Source organism: Macrobrachium rosenbergii, chromosome 6, assembly GCF_040412425.1.
Source record: "Macrobrachium rosenbergii isolate ZJJX-2024 chromosome 6, ASM4041242v1, whole genome shotgun sequence".
Lineage (NCBI taxonomy): Eukaryota > Metazoa > Arthropoda > Malacostraca > Decapoda > Palaemonidae > Macrobrachium > Macrobrachium rosenbergii.
The window spans coordinates 20,576,183-20,602,760 of NC_089746.1; the positions used below are offsets into that span (position 1 = coordinate 20,576,183).

The 26,578-nt window shown below is 36.1% G+C and overlaps 2 protein-coding genes across 39 annotated transcripts in view; both read right to left on the bottom strand.

Annotated features, from left to right (window-relative positions):
* Cmtr1 (Cap methyltransferase 1) overlaps nucleotides 1-7,110 on the bottom strand; it is a 63,648-nt gene extending 56,538 nt beyond the window's left edge. For both annotated transcript variants that reach the window (XR_010853287.1, XM_067105097.1), the window contains exons 1-2: nucleotides 6,883-7,110; nucleotides 61-195 (exon numbers count right to left, since the gene is read on the bottom strand). Coding sequence is in view for 1 of the 2 variants with exons in the window: in XM_067105097.1 (XP_066961198.1) it covers nucleotides 61-195; nucleotides 6,883-6,931 (184 nt within the window). In the remaining variant the exon portion in view is untranslated. The remainder of the gene's footprint in view (nucleotides 1-60; nucleotides 196-6,882) is intronic.
* Nucleotides 7,111-11,522: 4,412 nt separating this feature from the next.
* Nucleotides 11,523-26,578, bottom strand: part of Mbs (Myosin binding subunit) — a 235,886-nt gene continuing 220,830 nt past the window's right edge. For 24 of the 37 annotated variants that reach the window (XM_067105134.1, XM_067105130.1, XM_067105125.1 and 21 more), the window contains 5 exons: nucleotides 21,831-21,956; nucleotides 19,719-19,826; nucleotides 19,325-19,414; nucleotides 16,087-16,215; nucleotides 11,523-15,304 (listed from right to left, as the gene is read on the bottom strand). In XM_067105134.1, coding sequence (XP_066961235.1) covers nucleotides 16,087-16,215; nucleotides 19,325-19,414; nucleotides 19,719-19,826; nucleotides 21,831-21,956 — 453 coding nt within the window. In that variant the 3' untranslated portion in view covers nucleotides 11,523-15,304. The remainder of the gene's footprint in view (nucleotides 15,305-16,086; nucleotides 16,216-19,324; nucleotides 19,415-19,718; nucleotides 19,827-21,830; nucleotides 21,957-26,578) is intronic. The other 13 variants (XM_067105133.1, XM_067105138.1, XM_067105129.1 and 10 more) reach the window with 1 other exon arrangement.

A 26,578-nucleotide genomic window follows, 5' to 3' on the forward strand; every position in this document is an offset into this window, starting at 1 on the left:
TGCAAAGTAGCAAGTTTTTAACTTGCAAAGTAGTAAGTTTTTAACAAGTCGACAACTTACCTTGGTATGACTGACTGAATCCCCCATAACTACTTTGAAACCCATCACTTCTGGGTGATCGCTGATAGGAATTTCTGCTGTCACTATTGGCATCTCGCTGCCTGTCCAACATATCATCCTCTTCTGAAGAATCATCTGATAAAAAATTATTTATTAACATTATTGTAATCTATATTAAAGTTGAAATTTTGTATAATAAAAATACAGAGTACCTTAACACATCACAGCTACCTATAAAACTACATTGATGTTGGTTGAAACAGGAACATTATCATCAAATCTGTTTTACAGCTAATTTTGTTTTGTACTCTAGAAACAAAAACTTATTTCTATGGGACATTCATGTAATCACGTACCATAATTTCTGTACAGATGAATGCAAAAATTGTACATGCACATCACCTACAATCCTTCCTGAGATGACAACCAAATGAAAAAGTTTGTGATGATGATAAGCATAGTCCTAAATATGGTTTTAACTATTCTTAAACACCTTGTCACTGGCCCCCTGAATCTTGTTAGATAATCCCATTTTCAAGCTCATCTGGGCAATGGAATCATATACAATGAGGGTTTTGTCTAAAATCCTAGTTTCCACACACAAAAAAAGTGCATGATGCACAGTACTAAATACAAAACCTCTCTAGAAGTTAACAGTAAATATTTCCAAGACAGTGATATGAAGATGAAGGTTGCTCTCTCTCCATACACTTGATGCTGAGAGATCTTCTTGGTGTGCACCCTACACCTTCTTTGACACATCCAAGAACAAAAGCATCTCAGAAGGCAAGGAAGTCAAAGAACTACCACCTCTTGGCTCAAGGACATGATGTGAGAAGGGTTGCTTGAGGCCAACCAATGACGTGAGCATTGGCAGAGGTGCCCATGAGGCACAAGGTTCTCCAAGGATGCTGAGCCGGTTGTTCTTGTCACAACAGGAACACCCCTATCACCTCTTTGAGCTTGGTGATGCAAGTCTGATAGAAAAACTCTTGCTGCTGCCTGGTCATCAGCAAACCCAGGTAATTTCAAACTGTTTGGGTGAGAGGTCCAATTTTTCCCATTTTTTCACAATCCACACATCACAACCAAGTTGGGTGGTGGTCTCTGTTCTGGAGCAACTGTACCTCTGAAGACATCAGAGCTAGCAAGTCCTCAAGATAACACAAAAGACATATTGACTGACACTGGGCCCAAGTTGATGCCCCGGTGAATACTCATCTGAATACCTGAGAAGCTGTTGCCAGCCTGGAGCACAGAGATTTGAACTGGTACACAGTCACTTTACAGAAAAAGCAGAGATATTTTCCTGGAAGAGTGATGGAGGGGTATCAAAAATACACATCCTTCAGATCTACCAACAGCATGAAACTGCTCTCTCTGATGGAATCCAACACAATAAAACTTGTTTCCATTTTGAAACCTCAGCTGACTTTCCTTCCAGGAAAAGTCTACTTTAAAAAGCCGGAGACAGGTTATCAACGATTCCTAGCGCAATCTTTTCCAGCACCACTCAGAGGTTGGGAGATATCAAGAGTGTAGGACAAAAAGGAGATTGGTTACAGCAACGGGAGGGTGGTGTGCTTGAATCTCTGCAATCTGCCATATCACTCATGTCTTGAAAGGTATCCCCCTTCTCGTCGTAGCTGGAAAAGGGCGTAGCATTTCCCTTCCTCCTTCCCCTTATCTCCCCTTAGAGCCAAAGCTAGATAGAGTGCTGAAGTTACTTCATCCCCTTTTATGAAGAAAATCCCAAGGGCCCTATCGTAGTTTCAAGGTCTAAGGCCTCTTGATACTGAACTCAGAAGGCATGTCCACCACCAAAGGCTTGGTTACAGTCCCTTCTTGTCAGTCCCTCTCCAGGGGGGAGAGACTGAAGTCAGCCTAAAGAGTGGTAGTCCTTGCATCCTCTAGCAAGTAGAACCCCCCTAGTTATCACCCAAAAAGCGCACAAGGCTATACCCTTACCGTTCGGACCATTTTGAGCCACCCCTGCAACATGGCCCAATTGCATGATTGTGGCCATTTTCCATGCAGAGCACTGGCAGAGAAAGCAGTTTGCTCAATCTGCTGGACAACAGGAAACCTTCTGAAATGCAGTTCAGACCATTAACCTGACCCAAGGTACCACAAGCAAGCAGACACCAGTGCAAACCCTAGAGTACACTTTATCGATGAGATGGGTTCAAAAAAGGAGCAATAGTTCCTTGCAGAGATCATTAAGCTCAAGAATTAGTCCAATGATCTCTAGAAACAGCAATTCTAACTTAGCCTGAACAGGTCATGAAGGAGAAAGACCCTCAGCCTCTGGACCATGAACACAAATGATCACAACTGGCAGTGCCAATCAATGACCCATGAGCTAAGGCTGACTCATGAATGGAGTAAGCACACTTTTGACTGTGGTCCAATTTCCCATAGACTTTGTTAGGATCAGCCCAAGCTGAACTGGAAAAGTCTACAGATGAACATTCACACACATCTCAGTAGATTTTGCAGTTCCAACATGTCACACATGAACCTTCCAACACCATGTACACCATCCACAGATCATGCAACACCTACCAAGAAGTTGATAAGACTCTTCTTTGCACACCTGAGCTGAAATGTGAATAGCAGATGACTGCAGGCAGTCCTCGTGTCTCAGAAGATTGGTTCATGAACACCATAAAAGAACCCAATGTCAACTCTACATATGGCAGACATTCCACCTGCAGGTGAGTTAAAACCACAAAAATTGCCGCCAACCTTCAAAGAACTTCCCTGTGAGAAGGCGTCCAGGATGACTTCTCATCCTAAAAAAAAGGATGAAGGAAGAGGACATGGCAAAAGAGGAAAAAGGGCTTGAAAAGAAGGATAGGACTGCACATTTCTTCAACTTCACTCAATGAATGAGTCCTACAGTACTCTCCTCAGCTAGCCTACATCAAAAGACACTGAAGCAGGCAGCAGTATTAGAGGAGTAAGGTCTGTGGTTAATCCCACAGGAAAGACAACTGCTGAAGGTGGCTCAACAGTGCTAAGCTCATAAACAAATATAGCAGAGAAAGCAATGTCACATCATCTGCAAGTACACCAGCAAAGCCACCAATGAACTAAAGTTAGGTGATGGCAAACCTCGAGCACATGCACAAGGGTAGACATTGTTGGGTAACACATGATGGCTGCCTAACTTAACAGGGACTGTGTCAGAGATGAACTCACAAAATGGGCAGGGAGTTTGGGAGGAAGGAGCTGAAAAGATTTGGCAGTCAAAGGTGGAGTATACTTCACACACACACTGCAAATTTCTCTAGCCTTCCTCCATTTCTGCCAAAACTTTTCCACTGTGAAGACCAGCTAGTGCACTCACAGAAAAACATTAAGACAAAGAACACAGGGTGATAACACAAACAACCTTACATCCTTCACACCTTATTTTGTTTGCTTTTATATTCAACAAAAAATAGATGCCACACATACAATAAAAAAGATGAAAGAAGCTTCAACACAACAGTGAGGAATAGCATAGCAAGATGTCTTCATTTGACCAAGACCAGAGAAAAGTACTGGCTTAGTTGGTGAGTGGGGCAATCCCCTGAAGTCACCTGCTAACCAACAATTACCCCCTGCCTTACCAAGCGTCAACAATATTTTCAAGCTAACACTGAGGATTCTTCCCACAAAAGAGGCCATGGTTTATTATGTAAGAACAAATCTACTGTACTCCAAACTCAGGCTGGCTAGCCTACACACAACCAGTCACTTAACTTTCACCAACTTTAGTACCTAACCTAATTTGCCATCAAAAAAATGTATCACGTTACTGTTTTTATATTATTAAAAAATAACCACTACACTCACTTTCAGCTTTAGCCTAGGCTACCTAACAACAGCAAACTTACAAAGATTTAATAGCATACGTTTCCAATTTTCACTACTCATACCTTCACACAAACCACAAAATGTCAATAGGCTATTTAACATTCAACTTGTGCATAAGATAATGCAGAGAGATTTTATTGTCAGACAGACAACACACATTTCAGCACCTGGTAAAGAACAACTTGTCAACATCTATGCCATCTAGTCTAGGCACACCTTCAGCATAAGCGTAGCTAAACGGACAGGCTTTACAATAAGTAGCCTTGCCTATCTAGAGGATTTAAAAAAATTTCTATTTAGGCCTAGAATATTAATAACCGGGTAGTTTTACTTCAAGCCATTACTGAATTTTTTACTTGAAAATATCACATTCCTGTGTGTTTTGAACGTTTTTGACGTTTGTTTTGTTAGCAAATGACCTAATCAACCATGCCTAACCTAACCTAACCTAACCTAGTGTACAAGGTCCAACCCCCGTGCATTATAGACTATTAACTTGGTTTGAAAAGATTCCATAAACTTAAGAGGTAAAATTATACAACAGCTCGGCACAGACTATTACCTTGGAAATTTATTTTTCTTATACTGTACTTTTAGTGTTCCTGATGAAGGAGGTGGTGTTGTTTATTGTCAGTCAATTACCATTACCCTTTCAGGACCCTTTGGGAACATGGGATTTTGGGTGGGGGAAATCGCTGGGAGAAAGACTGGACGGTCATGCTGTTAGGGAATGGGACGGTTCTGCGCATGTGCAAGTCATTGGGGAGCCTTATGTTCAAGAAGGGATTGGCTAAGGAAAGCTATTATAAAAGGAACTATACTAACCTAACGTACTCTAACCTAACCTAACCTAACTTAATAGGCTGTGTTACTTAACCAAAGTTCTCTTATAACACTGCGTATGCAGGATAGCATTCCAGGATGGCCAGCATACACTAACATATCAGTCCTAAGGTTAATACAGTCAACCGCCAAAAAATAACGGTACATTCTTTATGCACAACTAAAATACAGATAATGTTCATTTCCGGTCCGAACATCCTTACTCTTTTGAATCTTCATAACAAATGAAAAAAATAATCTATATACATAATTCTTGCAACCTAATATCTATCACAATAAAAAATAAAATACATATAAATGATCTGATGATTTTTTCTGTTTCAATTTTGCGAAATGTACTTACAGAGATTTGATCCCCCAGGGGCTAGTATTAAACATGGTGAAATACATTTGAACCCCAAGGGGCTAGTACTAACCATGGCAAAATAGGTGTAGTGCAGATGAATCACTGTTTGGTACTAGCCCTTATTTGGAATTGGGGTTCGGACCGGAAGTAAACTTTTCTCAAAATACTATAGAAAAAGTAAATTTCCAAGGTAAAACGGTAAAATTTTAAAAGACACCAATAAGACTCCAGCTAGCCATTTTTGCATGAAAGACCATTTTGTGTTTTCATGCAGAAATGGCTAGGAAATGGTAGGGCACTAAAAGAACCTAAAAATACCAACCTAACATAACCTAGGGGTGTTTACTGGTTACAATTTTGCCATATTAGCTATAGAAGGCGGGTGGAGGCCGGTATTGTCTTACCTTATAAGTCATCATTTGATTGATATTTTGGTAAAACTAAGTTGTAGGTACACGGCGGGTATTTAGCGAGAAATGGCAGTTTCTTATAGTATTTTGGATGCTTATTAACAATTTAACATTAATTTTTGGTGGTCAGCTGTAATTAACCTGTAATTAATCCCTGAAGTCCATCCAACAAGGGGTTTCCATACACGATCTTCACAAGACAGAGCACGGTTACATCTGTTTTGAACGGTTCATATCTCGTCCGGCAAGTGCAATAACCGCCCCCCCCCGGGCCAGTAATAAACACGGCGAAGGGACATTCCATGTGGCCGACAACAAACAAATGGGTAAACAAATGCACCGCCAGTGTCAGAAGCCCTAAAAGTGTAGAAAAAACCAGTTCCCAAGGTATTGCACTTGCCCCACAGGATATGAACCGTCCGAAACAGATGTAACAGTACTCTGTCTTGTGAAGATTGCATATGGAAACCCCTTGTTGGATGGGCTTCAGGGTTAATTACAGGTTAATTACAGGTGACTGCCAAAAATTAAAGTTAAATTGCTAATAAGCATCCAAAATACTATAAGAAACTGCCATTTCTCACTAAATACCCGCCCTGTATCTAGTACTTAGAAATACTGATATTTTTATTTATCATTTGCGCATAATGTTTATGGGGTTCAAAATAACGAAAATGAAGAGCCTTTTTCAAAAATGTAAGTTACAACTTCACATCATGCATTGGCAACTTATAAACTAATACAGGTAATACCCAACGCAGAGCTGTTCTATGGTTCTACCAACTTAGCCTAGACCCCTATTTGTAAAACTGACGACTAGTACTGCATTCTTCTAGGTTTGAAAATTGCGAGTTTACATGCAAAGCAGGGGTCGTGTTTAGTACTAGCCCCTTAGGGGTGAGTGTAAAAAAAAGGATGGTGAATATCATTAACATGAACAAAGGGGTAGGCCTAGTGCTTATTTGCTACCCTAGCCTAATGCATGGCAATGTTCAAAGCACATATTAAAACATGGGAAAATTATATTTTTAAGTCCAAATTGCAATAATGGCTTAAAGTAAAGTAACCTATCATAATTTCTATGTTTCCAATTCCAATTCTTCGCTAAATAGGCGGGGTATTTAACCAAATAGCCCTTGGCGAAGGGAAGAAACAACGATGCTGACAGGCTAGCTACCAAGATTCCTGTTAACATATAAACTGCATGCCAGAACTATTCTAAGCTCTAAATTTCTGGAGAGATCTCAAATATTAAAATGCAATAATAAGATACGACACTTCTAGCCAACGATACCCTATGGCATCCAAAGCTGTGGTAGGTTTACCCATGGCCTAGGGCCTCCTAGGTTAATCTCTCACCTTCGGATAAGCTGGAAATATTTTGGTATTTCAGGGCACTTTTCTCCATCTTTTATTCCTTTAAATTTCAAAACATTCTTGGTCATGAGCTATCACAGTCGAACAATATTGATTTTCAAGCTTATATGAAGCGGGAAAATGGTGAGCGCACCAAACTAAAATATAAATACTGAAGACGTACGAGTTTGTTTTGGGCGCTTACTGAGGGATTACCGTTGAACCTTTACTGGCGTAACGGTAATAACAAAACTATTATCTGACAATAATATAATCCATCATTACGTAAATACTAGCCATTTTGAATTTGATTTACTATTAATATTACTATCAACATTATGGATATATTTTATGGGTACGTCAATCACGACCATATAAGTATTCCACAGTAAATCATCGAAAATTGATAGTTTTTTCGTATAGTATCATTGCAGGACTTACAGTAAATTAACCTACATTTAAAACTAATAACCACATCAACGATGCAGCTATTGCTTATTAATTATTTTAACTCTTTTCTAGTATGAAGCGGTATCCACATGTTATTGCCCTTAACGTTTCTACGCAGGCAGATTTTGTTGTAATTCATCATTTCTTTCGTATCATACACGTTCGCAATAACTTGGAAGGCCGGGGGGAGGGGAGGAAATCTGTACAGAATGTTCCGCTGTGATAGTGTTGCATTGCTTCCTTGGAGCATATAATTGTGTTGGTTCTTTACTTTATAGATAAAAGAATAATAAAGGTGAACAGCCCTCAGCTGCATTTTCAGCTTTACAGAGAAAAACGAACATAGAATCCAATGAAATTTTTCTTTAAATAGAAGCAGTTAAGTGTTTAGTTGCGCCGTGCAACAAAACCTTTAAAGACACTATCAGACGGCACCCTTTGCTTTGCGAAGTCATATCGCCAATGTTGGTGCCTGAGACCAACATAAACATATCAGTCATTGCACAGGTAAAGCTTGACTCACTTTTACAGTGGGGTCACGCTTACCAGAGTAGACCTGTGAAATGTAAAGGATTCAGTTATTTCAGCGTCTGTCACTTTGTCTTTGCAAGTATACATTTTGCGATAACGCCAAGTAGCTGCTCTGTGAATGGTGGCTGTAATCATCATCAAGCGAAACAAAATCCTCGAATAATTAATATATCATATTTTTTTTAGAAAAAGGGACAAAAATATCAGTACAGTGGATAAATGCATTGGCATTCTCTATCTGATTGAAAGAATAAGAGATTGTGAATCCATTCAGGAACTAAGAGAATGTTCCACGGTTTTCAATCAATGCATGAGCGTATTATGATCGGAAAGAGGAAAATGGCGAGAAGTGGTACTCCACGGAGTACTTATGATACTCAAATGATCTACGAGTATATTTTAAGTCTTGTACATTAAGAAAATGTTCTCAGAAGAAAAGGAAGGATATGTTTGCTTTCGGATTAAAAGTATCCGTAATATAAGGAATGGAATATAAAATTGAGGCTAAAGGCCAAGTGCTGAGACCTATGAGATCATTCAGCGATGAAAGGGAAATTGACAGTAAAAAGGTTTGAAAGATGTAACAGGAGGAAAACCTTTCAGCTGCGATATGAACCAATTGTCAGGAGAGGCTGGAAAGTCAGATGGAACGGAGATACAGTAAAAGGAATTAAAGGGATTGCAGCTAGGGGCCAAAAGGATGCTGCAAAGGACCTTAAGTAATGATGCGGTGCACTGACAGCACTACCCCTATACTGGGCATCTTCAAAAGGACTGACACATAGTGGCAGATATTTACAATGAAAATGCTGGAGTGACTGTACAAATGAACATACCGACAACTAGAGACAAATATTCTCAACTAAGTGGGGAGGGAGAGGGAGAGAGAGGAGTATGGTCGTTAGCATCTAAGGTCAGTATTTAATGTACAAATTCTGTTTATCCATGTGAGCAGGCTCACACCTTTGCTTTCAACCAACGTCAACTTTTTCTTGAAATCTATGTTTTATATATATATCTCTTTTTTGAAGACAATGGACTGAGATTATATGCTCCTGGCTTCATATGCAGCTATAATTTTTTTTTCTGTCCAGTTGACTGAGCCAGAACAAAAATTTCACTGTTCCTCTGTGCGTGTCTTATACACGTTTTATGCTGTTCTATTCTCATCTCCAATGATTTTCCAGATTGACCAATGTAAATGCTGTCACACAACTTACATGGGATTTGATATACGTATTCTTGGGAGTGTCTTTTCAGTGCTTGTTTCATGATATTTTTGTTCTTAAATGCTACATTAACGATAAAGTTCTTTAGGAGATGGGAATGTCTTTTAAATTTATTACTACATGGTAACCCCAAGCACGCTTTTTGTGTTGTTTCTCTCTTGTTATTATAAACATTTTTGTCTTTTTTCCACTTTTAATGCAGTCTGCTAAAGAATCTGGATATTTCAATTTCTTGTCTATATTCCCAATTGCATCTTTTTTGTCATCAATATACTCTGCTAAATGTATGTGATGCTTTCAAAAACATGGTTGCAAAAAAAAATTTCTTTACTGCTTTGGCCAAAATAAAATTAACATTGGCAGAAATATTGCCGAGTTTACTGTACATACTGCATTTAAACCCTTTAACATTTCAGTGTATTAGGCAATCCAGTGCAAGTAAGCTACTCAGTTTCCATTCCCTTTAGTGAATTTTATTGACAGGACCAAGTCATTCAGCATACCCAAGTATTTACATTTTCATTCTCTGGCCAAATACATGCTGTCAACATATTGAATATCATATTAAATTGTGAGTAATGATTTTGCTTAATCTTCTGCTTTATAACATTCTATATAGAAATTACTTGAAACTGGGGGTAAAGGGTTATCCCTTCCAATGCTAAAATTTAGAGCATAAAATTTCCTGTTTAATTCAGACTTATAGTCTATTACACAATGTATTTTAATCAGTTCTATTAAAGGGCTCTTGGAAAATTTTATGTCCAGGTTTCTGCTTTCTAGGTGTCAGAGGAAAATTTTAACCGATGATCAATGCTATTTTGTGAATACCTCATCAAACTCACAAGTCTTGAGTCACTTTTAACCTGTGCATTAATTATCTATAAAGTCTACCTTGTTAGCATGAGAAACGGTACTAACCAATGGCTTAAGAACAATGTCGATTTGATAAATAATGTTCAGACTAACAGATATTACAAGATTGATATTATCTGTGTACAGAATCATACTTCGCATACTCCACAGAAGGGAGGAGTCCTTATATTGATGGAGATGTTTCCAGTTGTAGACTTGAAACAAATTCCACTTCCTCTCATTAGGAATGGTGGCAAATGACTTTTTACAAATGTCTCTCATCAAAAAAAAAGTGTACCTTAGTTTTACCAGACCACTGAGCTGATTAACAGCTCTCCTAGGGCTGGCCCGAAGGATTAGACTTATTTTACGTGGGTAAGAACCAATTGGTTACTTAGCAACAGGACCTACAGCTTATTGTGGAATCCGAACCACATTATAGCGAGAAATGAATTTCTATCACCAGAAATAAATTCCTCTAACTCTTCATCAGCCAACCAGGGACTCGAACTCAGGCCTGGCGAGTGCCAGTCCACAGCTCTACAGACTCGCCCAACAAAGAGCTGTCTCTCATCAAAAACCATTTTAGTTGGTGTGTAACTTGCTTAACTCTTCAGTGATTACACTCGATATAGTTACTAAGTGGTTCAAGTTTGCCTGCATTTCTGCGGTCACTGGATGGTTCACCAATTCCAGCATGGCAACCTCATCCTCATTTTCCAGCTGCTGGACACCAAAGCTCTCTGGCCCTTCCTCATTTGTAATAAGCTTTTCGCCCTGCAACTCAAGCCATTCATTATAGGATTCTGAGGTAACACCCTTTCAAAATCTTCTCCAGTTTCTTTATCAGTACATGTTTCTCCTGCATAAAACATAGGCTTAAAGTATGGTTTGGAAAAGTCTCCGGTCTCCTCCACTAGGAGCATCATTACCATCATAATTGCATATTTCTACAAGACTACAGAATTATATATCTTTACTCTCATAATACTGAAACATACATTTATTTATATATATTTATTTCTTCAATTTCCAAGAACTCCACAAATTTACCCAATTTAAACAGCTGGAAATAACCATGTACTTGATATAGCTGGTTACCATAAAACCCAATTTGAATTTCAGTTCATATACTGACCTTTTACCAAACCAACAAACTAACTTGCAGGTACTTAGCTCTGAAAGGGCTGGCCCAAAGATTTATGTATATCAATGAAGTTTTGATTTTATTAATTAAAAATTTGAACTTATAAATTTTATAGTTGGACTGCTTGAAAATTATGGATAAGCTTACAGAATTTCTTTAACTGATTTGTTTCCAAACCTTGACATTTGTCAGTTTTATTTTGGAAATTCACATAAAAAATGTTTACCTGTTAGTGTTACTCTACACATTTGCATATCAATTTGATACTGTATATTCATTGTTATGAAAGTTTTTTTAGATGAAAAATATCTTTTCTATCCATGGTTTCTTACAAACACAGCAGAAGATACATAAAAGAAAGCTGAAACAAAAAGTTATCAAAAACATTCAAACAGAATTAGCTTATCAGAGCTGAAGGATCAAGGAAAATCTTTATCATAACTATAAAATATCTTTATTTCTTAAATATTTGCTATTATTATTTAAGATTTCTGAAACATGACTACACTATTGTAGATAATTACAGACAAGGTGGCAAGACCAATGCACAGTAAGGGTCTGGATACACGAGCATGAAAATTACTACGATTAAAAACACACTCAGCCAAGTATTTGTTATAGAAGGAACCACTTGCAATACATTTCCATGTAAAGACGAAGAGGTAGTCTACACAAATATCACATGCATTATTTGGAAGATTTTCCATGTGATTACAATAATATGGTTGGCACTTGTTTGATGATAAACTGCACCATTAACACATTGAGAAATTTAACCAGCTTACAGAGCAAAAGATAATGAGTATGTGGGTCAGTCAGTGATCAATGGGAGACAACTAGGCAGAGTTAGATTATATTTAAACTGCTAGTAAAAAGATATTACACTTCTCATTTAAAATAATTTGCATCTGACTATGCAGCAAGCACTCATGGAGGGTTTCACCTGTGTATCCAAACCCCAAATCTTACAATGATTTGTTATGACCTGTAGAACAATAACTTAGCACAATAAATCACTGTTCGTTCATGTACAGTAATAATAATTACAGGAGAAAGGCACTTGATAAAATTTATGCATTGTCGTAAGAGGGAAAGAAAATATTCAAAAGCTTTATTCTTTAAGAGAGACTTTGAATAGTCAATTTAACAAAACTGAACCTACTTGATTGATACACATTTAAGCCTACAAAGGTCATCAGTCTTTGACTAGGCTCTTCTAATGTAATTCACTTCAAGTTATACCAGACAAAATCCAGCCTTGAGAAATAAGACTAATCATTATAACCCAATATTACAATCCTCCACAACATCACTGGGAGGAAAAGATCCTGGAATAAATATGGTATAAGTTTAAAGTGAGATTAGGTATTAACATACAAGATAGTTGATATTTTTTTTATTAAACTAACCCTTTTTGTCAGTTTACAATTTTTGCTTTAAATCAGGCAATTATACAGCAAGCTATTTTACACTTTCTAGAATACAACAGTGCATACAAAGGCAAATCATTGCAGTCTAATGAGCTTTTCTCCAAACTACCAAAAAAAGGCACAGAATCTCGTTGGATATTTTGATCAGACTCAAAGGCAACTTCTACAGAACGATGACTATCTTGATTCCGTTCAACATGGCTATCGTGACAATGCGTTAAGGAAAGGGTAAGGAATCTTATTATCCTACAGTCTTGATCATATCCAAAATTATCTAAAGCCATGTCTACAAACTGGAAGCAAAAACAGTAAATATGGCAGTAGAATGATACCAGTATCTGCAGCTAGGATAAGGCACAAAGCAGATACAAATAGTACTTTGTTTTCATTTCAGAGTCATTGCTTGTGCAACATGCTTTCCATACACATCATAATTTAATGGTAATACTCACATAACACTCATTCTATTAATGACTTTTGAACTAATCTCAAGATTATGATTTATTGCATTTAGACAAAAACGAGTATGGTCACTCAAAGTTTGACCAACAGCGCCCTACCCATGAAAAATGTTTCTAAGATACAATAAAACAAATTCAAATATATTAGTAACCATTTTTAATATACTTACACTGAAAGTCTTATTAGGGAAAATTACAAATTTATTGATACCATACAAATTTCAACTGCTTTACTTGAAGTGTGCAAAGACTGTAAAACAAATTTTGTTTATTAAACGGCCCATCTGAATGAAATACACAGTAGAAAACAAAAAAGAGCTTGAGAGTCTAGTTACAAGCATAAACTCTGCATACTTTGAATGTGATTAAACAATATTAATTATTGTTTACCACAATAGTAATTATAACTCTGAAAAAGAAAATATTTATTAAACAGACTTCAAGTATGATCCAAGCACCTCTTTGAGAAAAGTATTAGAAATTTAATATATAAAAGTGTGACACTTTCTGTTGCTATAAATAGTAAACTATTTGGCAAAAGTACTGTACATACACCGTCATTCAAAACTGCTATGAAATGAACAGCAGATACAATAGGTATTCTTATATGTAATTGGTAATCTTAATGCTCTCTATATATATTTATATATATGATATGATTTAAAGTTGATAATCATGGGAAATATTAGTTCCTACAGCAAAGCAATAAACCTTGTAACACTGACTGCTCTATATGACATTAAAAAAAAATTAACGTGAACTATTTACATTAATTTAACTATTGGTAAGACTTCAGGCTGCTGGCTAACGCATCCTCACTCTCGATCACAGAGTAATTACTGCACAGCAGTTATTTTTTATTCACTACATACATTAAAACAAAGTAACATTCTGAACATATACGTAATCAAGCACTGACTGCATTTTTTTTTTTTGTGCCCAAGCAGATTATCATATTCCTAGTTAATGAAACCAAGAAATCACAATTACGAAAACTATCAGCAGGTTTAAATTCCACACTGGTCCATGTGTCCTTCAGTTACTGACACCTACTGATAATACAATGATTTTCATATACTGTATAATGCACAACTAGTAATTCAAATAAATAACAATACATTTACATCATTTCCTAAACCTCTAAAGGTGTACAGCTCCTTCTCCATAGCTGGGACCAAGGATGACATACAAGCAAATATTACAGAAGCAAGGGCACAGCAAAAGCAACACTGACCTGGGCCAAAACGAAAGTATGTCACAGGCAGATGAGGTTCATCCTTCTAGCCAAATAAGGTTATATATCCTTTCACACTTAACTGCCATGCTATATTGGCAATTTCAACAAGAACAGAGGAAAAATACAATTTAGGGAGAATGCAAAAAGCTTATGCAATTGGAGCAACACATACAAGAAAAGTGGAGCCACTGGCCAAGTGTGTTACTGGGAATTTTCCCAAACAAGCTAGACAGAAAGAAAACTGGTCCAGCCTGAAGGATGTGCTACCCCCAACGAAAGAGAGAAGAGTAGTCTAGTCCTCAGAACTGATTCTGTAGAGTATGACGCTATGGATATCCATCTAAAATTCAACTTACAGAAAAATGCCATGGCATCCTTTCTGTACAAAGAAAAGGCTGCACTCTCACCACTGCTATAAGGAAAAAAAAATGAGAGTCAGCATCATACAGGAGACACAATATGGACTTTTTAAAAGCCTCCCAGGTTATTACTAAACTGTATTAACTATGATGTGGTGGAAATTAGGCAATTTCATACCTCACAAAAATAATTCACATGTGCTAACAGTCATTTAAGAGCACTATATGCATGTAATGTCTAATCATTTCTTTTAAGTACTTGAATACAGACAATTATTTTGTTTTGGAAAATGTCAAAAACACTTTCCTTCAATGAGGCATAAAACCAGACACCTACATCATTTATATTTGGGCTAAGTAGATAAAAAATCTGATTACTACTCTCTTAGCTTTACAAAGGCAACAGGAGGTTACGAATACTAAGACCTCAACTATGCCTTTGGCAAAATGCCTACTCAGTTCCTAACACAGTATTTTCCCTAGTTACACTTGAAAGCAACAAAGGATTCTGTATACTGTACGAGTTTGATGATATCCTGTCTGGAATGAGTGTACAGTCTTCATGGTGATAATGAAGATGATCACTTTGTGTCAATGCTCTGTATAACCAGTTGCAAGACTGGCATTTCATCATGTACACTACTTGGATAATTTGCTTATCACCCGTATGAGCGCTCCATTCTCATCCTTCAGCCGCTGATTCTCCTGTTTCAAGTGTTCCAGTAACTGAAAATACAAAATGTACCTGTAATATCTATTAACACAAATACTAGTAAATAATACAACATTACAATATACCATTAAAATGGAGTACAAAAACATAAAACATTTTCCACATTTTGTTCCACTATGACTAACTGAAAAACTACACACAAGCCACATCCTCCGGCTTAGAAAGTGGGGAAAAAAGTAAAATGGCTGATACTAACACAGAATACCATGCACAACAGAGAAGACAAAGGGAACAGACAAAAATCATGCTGCTTTCCAAAAACAAAAAGTTTGAATGTTGTTACAAAGGAGAAGTTAGGAAAGATAGTAATATGTGAAAGTGAGTAATAATGCAATTTATGTTTCTAATGATTACGGTATGATATTATCCTGAATTAAATTCACATCACATAGCACTTGAGTGTACTATTTCTGAAGAAAAACTGAAAACATCTACTATACTCTTGATTGAGTAGATTTTAAGACAAAACATTAAATTTATTGCTTCTGAAACCAACTGGACCCTTAGGTATTTAATATAAGCTTCCAGGCATATGATGGTGTTAGCTAATATTAAGCCAAAAGGGATGATGACAAAATATGAATACAGTATATCTGCCACTCAAAAATAATAACTGTGGGTGTCAGGCCTGAGCAGAGAAAACATGGCAAAAAACATAGCGACAGTCATCATGCCCAGGCGTTGGTGTGGTCATGCTAGGTGGCGTGCCACACGGTCATTCACACTAGCAACAGACTGTCTACTTCTACCCAGCGTTTCTTTCATTATTGTTTACCTATTTGCTCAAGGAGGCCAAGTTACCCATGCCTGCTGTGGCTGAATTGGTCAATTTGGACACCACCCGAGTCAAGGCTCGGTTTTCGGCTTTCAACTTTTCATTTTCAGCCTTTAGCTTTTGTAATTGCTGTAAGAAAGGAGGTCAGGAGTTCAGACTGAAAATTCAGAAAAAAACTGAAATGGTCTTCAACTTATGGTTATGTTTCAAAACATACTTGGAGAAAATTAATCTAACCAGGCATGCATTTTAACAATACCAGTTTACTACTTGATTATAAGTACAGTGTATTACTTCAAATTAACCAAATATTTCATTCACCTCTAAAATTAAAAATGAAGACAGCATAATTCCCAACATGCAAGAGGCCTTGTTTGATAGAAAGCTTTTGAAAAGCAACACCTCTTAAAAGCAACAGCATTAACACCATTAAATGCTCAATTATTCAGGGACTGGCATTTACTCTATCACATACATGAGTGGTTTTTGGTCTTTAAACATACAAAAGCTATCTTTCCTATTTACTGTAACATTATCAACCAAATTCCACAATGAATGCAACAATTTCTGATTAATGAAATTAATGTCACACCTTGAAAAAATGTATCATGGAATCTTAACATTAAGCAATGCAATAGGACCCCTGGAGTTATCTGGTATATATAGATAGCATTTAAAATTCAAGAGGGTTTTAAAATAAAAAAAAAAAAAGTGGTGGGGTCTAATTGTGCGAATCTTTAGCAAATTAACACTACAAGCAGAGGCTATGTTACAAACTTCTTTTAATCAACCTAAGCCAGTATCAATATTGGTTATTAATTAAAATAAAAATCTTGATTTGACAATATTTGTCATTTCTGTACTGAGGTAAAAGATGTTGCCAAGAGTAATTTTCTATAAATGAATGTTTTGGAGGATCTAGTAACACTATTAATACCCATTTTCAATGCACAATACTTTGGCACAAGCTAACCACTTTCTCACATGCATAAAGCCAGTCCCTGAATGAACAGCAAAAGCAATCATATAAGCCTGAGCTGAGTTGCAAGAATAACATACAGCCTGTGCAATAACTAAATACTGTACTGCAATAATACATCTGAACCTATGAAACAAACTGATTAAGCAAATAAAAACCAAAGGAAATATTAACAAAAAAATGCCTGAATAAGAATTATTAGGTAATTCAAATTTTGTATTTATATATGTAGTTAAATCATATAAAGAGTGCTGTAATTAAAATATCAATATAAGACAAAACTTCAAACTCTAATGATGGAACATCACATAATTCAATCTTAAGGTACAGCCTACAAATATGACTATCAATTTTTAATTATTAGAAACTTCATGACTATTTTGCAAGATTTTCGTTTCACAGATATTCCAGAAATTGCAATGCTCACACATATTTTGACAAATTCCATCCATTTAGCAGTTTACATTTATATACATCTTGGCAAAAACTACTGTAGCTCAAAAATCCTTTCTAACAAAAATTCCCCATTCTGAAAATGCAGGGTGTTCCAAAAAACAGTTGTATGACTACAAGACATTAAACAACTCAAACACAGACCCTCTCTGAACTGTTATGGTTTGACTGAATGAAAGTTCAGATATATGATGTAAAGGTCAAAGTAAGTGTATATGGTAATACAATATATGGCATTGAAAAGAAGTGCAATAAAAACACCATAAAATGATGTGTAGATAAAAAAAAAAAATACCATATTGCATAAGAATCGGGGACTAGGCTACTAATGTGAAAAGAACTACTGTATAATAAAAAAAACCATAAAAAGGCATCTAGCAGTAAGCAGGAATTAGAAACTAGGCTATTCCACGTAATAACTGTGACTAGAACTGTTGGTTTAACATGAACAAGATACACAGATTAAAGAGTTTAGACCTACAGATTAAAGAGTTTAGACCTTGTGTAAGCATTTGGTAATGTAATATGCAACAGCTTATAAGTACATTTTGGGTCAAATAATTAACTGAATCAGGTCGGCATCTCCCAATTAGAAAGCTGCACTGATGCAATGAAATGACTACTTAAGTATTATGTTCAGGGTTTATCTTTCAAGGCTAATATTTAAATCACATGTAAACAAAACTAATAATAACTACTGTGATACTTTCATACATTTAACAATAGTTAAGTTATTTTTTTATATTTAAACTACACGAATAAGCAATATGTTCAAGGTTTATCTATCAAGACTATGAATTATCAGACGATGTCAGTAGAATTAATATCTAATATAAAATTTCTACATAACAACAGCAGTAAAAGGTTGTACTGTAAGTCTTTTTTCAACACCACTTTGGAGATTTGCCATTATCTACATATAAATTACACACCTTTTATGCTTCATGACCATACCATCAAGAGGTGAAGCTCCTCTTTCTACTTTTGTATTATAGAAGGTAAAATATTCATTTGATCACAAGGCCAAGTCCGGCCAAATTAGATTCTGCAACATCTTTAGAGACAAAAGTCGTCTGACACCTTCCCATTATAAATGACACAATTTAGTTTTATTTGTACTTTGACCCAACCACCGCAACCCTAAAAGAATTAAACAGTGACTATTTTAATAAAATAAGTGGGTAAAAGGTACTTGTTTAGGGTGAGACAATACATTCAGCATAAAAACTAATACATTTCTTTAGCACGATATACTATCAAACAACATTATCACATTTTTTATTACAAGAGGGATTTTAATTAGTTTTCACTTTATTAAAGTTTTTAAAATATTCTTTAGTGCTTACAAAAATTATCTATTAATTTAGATATTAATATATAGTCCTAATATACTATTGGGAAAATTAGGTAATCGATAAAATGTATGAGATGAACAAACTGCAAAGTTTTAAGACAAAATATAAGACTACAATATAAAAAATTTAAACTATTTTTGCATAAAAGTTAGATCTATGCCTTGTAAAACTGAAGTTTATGACCATTAAAAATAATTTATATATATATATATATCAATTCTATGTAAAAAGGAAAAAAAAAAGACAAGGCATCCTTAAGAAAACAACCAACTTCATATTTTCCAAGTTTTCATCATTCATTTTTGACAACTTCCTATTATACACAAAAGTTTGTGCTTTACTATATACCAAATTTGTAAATCTTTCTCCATATACAGTAGAAAACCACTGTGCAGCAATAGCATTTACCCACTTGCATATACAGTAAGTATATCACAACAAATTTCCTTACCTTCAACTCTTCTTCCATTTCAGATAGTTTGCGTTCCAAAGCCCGTTTTTCACGCTTATCTGCTTCTGCCATGGCAAGGCGGGTGTTGTTCTAAGAGTCAAAACACATTTCTCATAATTCCACATACTGTAACTGTTTACTATCAATATAACATGGCATATCAAACAACTGAATCCCATTTCTCTTGTTTTATCACTATGAAATGCCTAAAATTGCTTCTATATCAATTTTTATCTGCAATTCTGCAATATAAAGTATTTAATAAATGATATCACTTCCCAGGACTAACTATACCAGTTTCTGCCAGCACTTCTATAATATAATGTATAACATAACATTACCAATGGCATCACTTCACAGGACTCGAATGAAAAATAAAAAGACAATGACAAACCTTTTTATTGTTAGTTTCAATAGCTTCTCTAGCCAACCGCAACTCTGTCTCTGTGCCACGTAGCCGTTCATGAACTCTGAAGTTTTCTTCAAGCTGTTCCTCATAAAGCTGGAAAAACAACTCAAGTTATAGTTTACAATCCCTACAATGATTCTTCTTTAATAACAATTACGGTACAGTAAACCCACCCGTATTCGCGGGGGATGTGTAACACATGCCCACGTGAATAGCTAAAATCAGCAAATACTTAAAACCCCTCTAAAAACACTTAGAACTGCCTATTTTGATAGTTCAAACACAAAAACCCTCTAAAAATCCTTATACCTGAGTATTTTAATAGTTTTATCAAAAAAGGGCATTTAGTCATGAAAATATGGAAATACAGTAATTAGTGAATATTTCTTAGTGAAAAATACCGCGAATGGGCGAATTTTCCGCGAATAATGTGTATATACATTCCACAGAGAAATCCATCAATAGATGAGTCAGCAAATTGGTGAGTCCGCTAATCTTGAGACCACGAATACGGGGGTTTACTGTGTATATGTTCTAATAAACACTTGCAGAGCACATCTCAGAACAAATTGCATTTCTTCTTACTTCTTAAGTGTATACTTTGTAAAAGATTAATGAATTCTTGCCTACACACCCAAAAAACACTACATCAATAGTCTTACAAATCACAGTAACTGCCAACATCCATAGTGTTAACATTTCAAAGGTCACCTATGAAATTATTCCCATTTATAACTTAAATACCTGTAATAAAAAACATTACTATGACTTTATGTTTATCAACCTCTAAATATTCTCCTCTATACATTTCAGTTAACGTGAAACAGGATTTGGATAAACATCAGATTATTCTGAGATTACTGTCTTTTATATTTTGATCCTATTAGCTAAGTGAATGGCACAAGCAGGAATTAGGATGTTAAATATCCTACGAATGTTATACTATTATTATCTAATACCCTTTATTTCAACTGGAGATGTAGCAGATTAATTTTCACTTTCATACCGAAGTACCCTTGCAAAGTATGTAGACTATTTACATGAGTACTTTTCAACTCTACTGAAAATTTGTGTATATAAAAATCTACACCACTAACTCAAAACATACCATAGTACTGAAAATCTGGCCAATGCTTTTTGGTATTTCATATAAGAGTAAGAAAAATTCAAGAAAAGAAATTATTATGTTCAGCTTCTCATTACTATCTATCTATTTCTCCTTGTGAAGGGTGGCTTAAAACAATAACACACCAATATCAGGTCGCTGAAATCCTTTATGGATGGAATAAACATGGAAACTTCCACAGTTCTAGGAATACTGTAAATCAAGCCACAAAGCTCACCAGCAGCATGTTAGCACACTGACAGTGCATAAATCACATACTGTATTTGTGTGTGTGTGTGTGTGTGTGTGTGTGTGTGTGTGTGTGTGTGTGTGCATAAGAAAGCCCTGCAGTTCCAACACCTATTTAACCCCACCTAAAGAGCATTATCCTGATTTCCCTATTTTCCTATCTCACTACTTCATATACCTATTACTGTATACTTTATTCTTTCTACATGACCATATCACCTAAAACACACTGGCCTTCTTTTCCTCTACAATAACCTTTATTCTTACTTCACCCACAATTCACCAAAAGCTCTTAACGTTCCCCTCGTTTACATTCAAACCCCAAACTTCTCTTTCATATGGAGCAGGCAGCTCAAGCCCTTCATACAAAAAATTTTTACTACCTTTTGTGCTTCATATGTTCTGTAATCTACCCTCTTCTCTCATCTTACCATCATTTTAACATTTAATTCCAAATCAAAATTCTAAATGAAAGACCCAATTCATGCTTCCACCAATTATTTAACATTCTTCCCATTTAACATCCTTACCTGCTCATGTTACTGGCTGCCATTCATCCTTCAAAATTTCATACGTTTCAGAAGTTTCTCTTTACTATCATTAAATAACCCTATCATATGGAACTTCAGCCATTCCACATTGTATTCGATAAAACTTCTTATATAACCATACAGCTATAACTCCTGTCCTTTTCCTTCTGTTATCATTTATTATCACTACAACCATGAGAAAAAGATAGTTACCTTCTTGTAGTCAATGTCTCCATTCTCTGGTCCAAGAGATGAGCCCCTGGATGAAGGCCTGCTGTTGACAGCAGAAGATCCATGAGATGAGGTTGGGCCTTTGCTATCTCCCCTTTCACTCACAGACTGCAAAAGGGGAAAACAAAATAATAAAAATATTACTGAAAACAACTTTCTTCAGTAATAAAGATGGTCTGTCTGTACACAAAGACAAATATTCCACATGACTATTTTCATTCAACCTATACACTAATACTGTATACACATACATATTCTGTATGATATACACAAATCAAGTAGATAATCGAATTACAGGCAAGAGCACAGATAACCAATGGATAATAACAAATGCATGACTAAACTGACAAATCAGTTTTGTTATAAAAGATACTGCAAAGTTCGAACAACAAAGCTGTCAGACTTAAAACATATGAAAACTACTGGAATGATCTTTTTAACCATGCCAAAAACACATTCAATGCCTTCACAAGAATCTGGGGAAAACATAACATCATGGGAAGAATTTAATAGAATCTGAATGCAGTGAAGCTGAATGGAATGAGAGAGAGAGAGAGAGAGAGAGAGAGAGAGAGAGAGAGAGAGAGAGAGAGAGAGAGAGAGAGAGAGAGAGAGAGAGAGAGAGAGAGAGAGCATTTTGACAACACTTTCAAGTTGCTTACACAGAGCTGTATTTAAACAGGAGAATAATTTGATCTATGAATCAATGGCAGCAATAAGCATAAGCTTAACAGAGAAAAATTCCATTTATCTATAAATTCAAAGCATAGTATTATGCTCAAAATTGTGTGTGTGTGTGTGTGTGTGTGTGTGAGAGAGAGAGAGAGAGAGAGAGAGAGAATCAATACACTCCAAAAACATTAGAATAAAGTTTAAGATGAAATAGCACTTCCAGAATAAAAGGAATTATGATGACACAAGATACGTGAAGTACAGTACAGGTAACACTGAGGTACAAAATACCTTTTCTCTCAACATCTTTCACATATTAGACACAAAAATTAAGTTGAAAAATTGGATAAGCAAAACTTAAAACTTAGTTACTGTATTAATTAATCTAAATGAGAAGACTATACAATTTAATATACACATACAATATATATATATATATATATATATATATATATATATATATATATATATATATATATATATATATATATATATATAATATACAATATATTTGCAACATTACCACAGGTGAAAAATAAGAAACAGGGTGGTAATGTGTGATAAACAACGTAAACATGATAATAATCATATATATATCTGCATATATATATATATATATAAACATTTATATATAAAAATACAAAAAATCTACATAATCAAAGCAGAAACGTTAATATTTTTCCATGTTTATGACACGAACCGACGACATGAAGTACGCGGAGACATAAAATAGTGTCACAAAGATCTAATTGAGCAAAACTTGTGAATATCTTCTTGAGATATCAGCGAGCAACCAACAACAAACAGTAAAGACAAGTGGGTGGCATTTGGACCTGACAAAGCAAGGCAAAACAATGTCAATAAAACAAACACGCACAAAAAGAAAGAAAATACTTAGCTCATAAAAAATGTTAACACATTCGAGTTATCTCTCGCTCCCAGAGACGTCTTATGACAATGGTTAATATCACATCTGATTAAAATGGCCGGGCCAAAACGACGATAAATACGAAGGCCTAGATGAAAAGCGAAAAATAATTTTTTGTAAACTTCTATTTTCTACTTTTATAACCCTTAACAACTGACATTAACGCATCCAACAAGTATGTAGGAGTCGACACTCTTAAACGATAAACATAATCCATGAAAAGTGAGACGGAGAAAGGTGGTGGTGACACAAGCACTACGCCGAGTAATCCAATACCGCGCAAAACAGAAGGACGTCTGAAGGAAATGACAAGTCACTTTTTAAAACGTTTTTTTTTTGTGCACTTAGCAGAAGAGGTGCAAAAAGGGGCAAACGCGGCCTACTTCCTCCAACGACAATAATACGCTTCCAAATGTAAGAAATGGAAAGTAAAATGTTTAAATTTTGTTACAAAAACAAAAAGAATTCATTAGAATTCATCATAGCAAACTCCTCTGAAGCTGAACTACAAGCAGTGCCTGAGAGAGAGAGAGAGAGAGAGAGAGAGAGAGAGAGAGAGAGAGAGAGAGAGAGAAACACGTAATTCACACAACTACAAGCACAAGATCCGGTTTCTCCCCCTTCCCCCGTCCAAAGAACAAGATCAAGAGCCAGATGCTGAGCACATTTCTTATGGTTTTGTCCACGTCTTTTACATTATTTAATTTTGAGGGGTAGTAACTACCGAGGCTCCGGTCAAATATCAAGTACGAATTCTCTAAGAGAAAAAACCGGTGGACGGGACAATTAAATCTCAATCTGACGAGCACTGACGGGCTAGTAAACGATGACACGGAAAGCTACGATGGAAGAAAATTCTTATTTAATAAACTTGAGATTAACAGAAATAAAAAATGCCTACAAACTGTCTATGATTCAGTATGGATAAATACGAAGACGACGACATAAAAACAAACACAATTTCTTTGACGTACAATGAATCATTTCGTGAATATGAAAATCGTGATGGGAATAGAGACCCACAATGTAATTCTCTGAAGTTCTCTGAATTTCATAAAAATATACAGTACAATCGGTAATGATGAAAATGAGGTAAGACCATTTTTGTAATTATGAGGTTCTATAATAAAGAAGGATACAAAACAACTGCGGGAAAGCAGGTAATGACGACGACGATATGTGGGGGAAAAAAAAAGTGTTCTTGATGACGTCAAAATAGAATGGTGCTTCAACAGGAGGAAACGGCACCACAATAATTACAAAATTACGATGATAATCGTTGTGAGATTGTTGATATATTCAAATATAACTTTTAATGTCCACTAATAAGTGGTCATTGAATTAAATCTGTGCACAACGGCTCAGTCTTATCAAAGCAATAGGTACGAAATGAGCACCACCACGAAAACTGAACGAAAGATGAACGGACGGGAATGGGAACTGTTCGGTAGATAAATGAAAGGATGACATGAGGGTGGAAAGAGCAATAGGAAGTTATAAAAATGGAAAGGGCGGGAGGAGGGAGCGGAGAGAAGAGGAGAGGAAAATAACGGAGGCCAACTACATGAAAGACCCCAGCCGTGGCCTTAAGGAGAACCATGAGACAATCACACAATGGCAAAAGTTTTATTCTCAAACACATCGACGGAGACGGACTAGGGAAATGGATATATGAAAACGACAGAAGGGAGAAGAACATAATTTAAATGGTACACATTTGTTGTTTCCTCAATTTGGCTTCGAAACCACTACGGAAATCGAAGAGGAGCCTCTGCACACACGCGCACACAAAGACTGTATATTTGTATAAGTATACAGAGACATACGAACATTGAATAACTTTTGGTTGGTTCATGTGTAAATGCGCAACACATCGGAAAGCCTGAGCTACAGAGAAGCACAAATGAAAAGACTCCTGCAAAAAAACACCACCATTTTACATTTATGCAAAAGACTTGCCTCTATTATCCCTTAACAGGAACAATGGACAATTTATGAAACCTAAATACCGGTAACAAATGGTAATTTTCATACTAAATAAACGACAATCAATCCCTACGTAAACACGCAAGAGAGAGAGAGAGAGAGAGAGAGAGAGAGAGAGAGAGAGAGAGAGAGAGAGAGACTCGTTAGGACCCATTAAGGGATTTCCTCCGCTAAAATAACCTGAGAGGGAAGACATTATACACACGCCATTTGGTCATGTCATAAATTCTGCTTGAACGCCCTTTCAATATTTATTTGCTGTATTTCACTCGATGACCTGAGAAAAACAACAACGGATAACTCAAACAACGTACGATGGCATTACACATGCCCCCAGTGGTCGAGTCAACAATTCTACTTTAAAAGAAATTAAAAGAAATTCAACTGCTTACTTGCAACATTACTCACACTGACTTTTGACCTTAAACGAACAAGTTCACCTCTTGGCTCCGTTCTTATAGCTTTAACATTACGGAAAATTAAAAAGCTTCTCTCTCTCCTTCACCTCTGTCTTCAGTTCACTGTTGCGTTAAAACCAGACAAGGTGAAAAGCCCTTTAACCTTTTTCACCCAGCGTAGGAGTACGAGCACGGGGCAGGCAGGAGGTGGGTGCAAACGAGCACCAATGGCACCGGAAAGTACAATAAGGCAGCCATCTCCTCCATTAGCCTTCCTCAGCCACTTTCCTGACTCCATGCTCAATTCACACGAGAGGATTCCGACTTCAGGGTCAAGGCCTTGATGGGCAGCCTTTTTGGGAACAATTTAACTATTTTTGCACTCCCGCTGACTTATCTTTACAGGTGTGAGTGAGTGAGAGAGAGAAAGAGATGTCAAGTACATAAAATTCAACTGTCTAAATCTTTCCTCATATTCACCGGAAACAAATAAAATAAAAGCAACACCTGGCATTGACAAACAGACTGCTTCCGAGGCAGAAGAGGTAAATGCAAGGAAAAATGCGGCAGAAAGAAAAGGAGCCAAATGGAAGGTCGTGTGGAAATGGTTTTGCAACATCTGACACATCCGCTTTCTAACCATTTGGACAGGTGTTCCAGCTGATTTTATTTCGCACCTCCAGTATACGTTTCTAAAATCAAGGGCTGACGACCACTTGAATAAAAACACGAGAAACGTGTCCTAC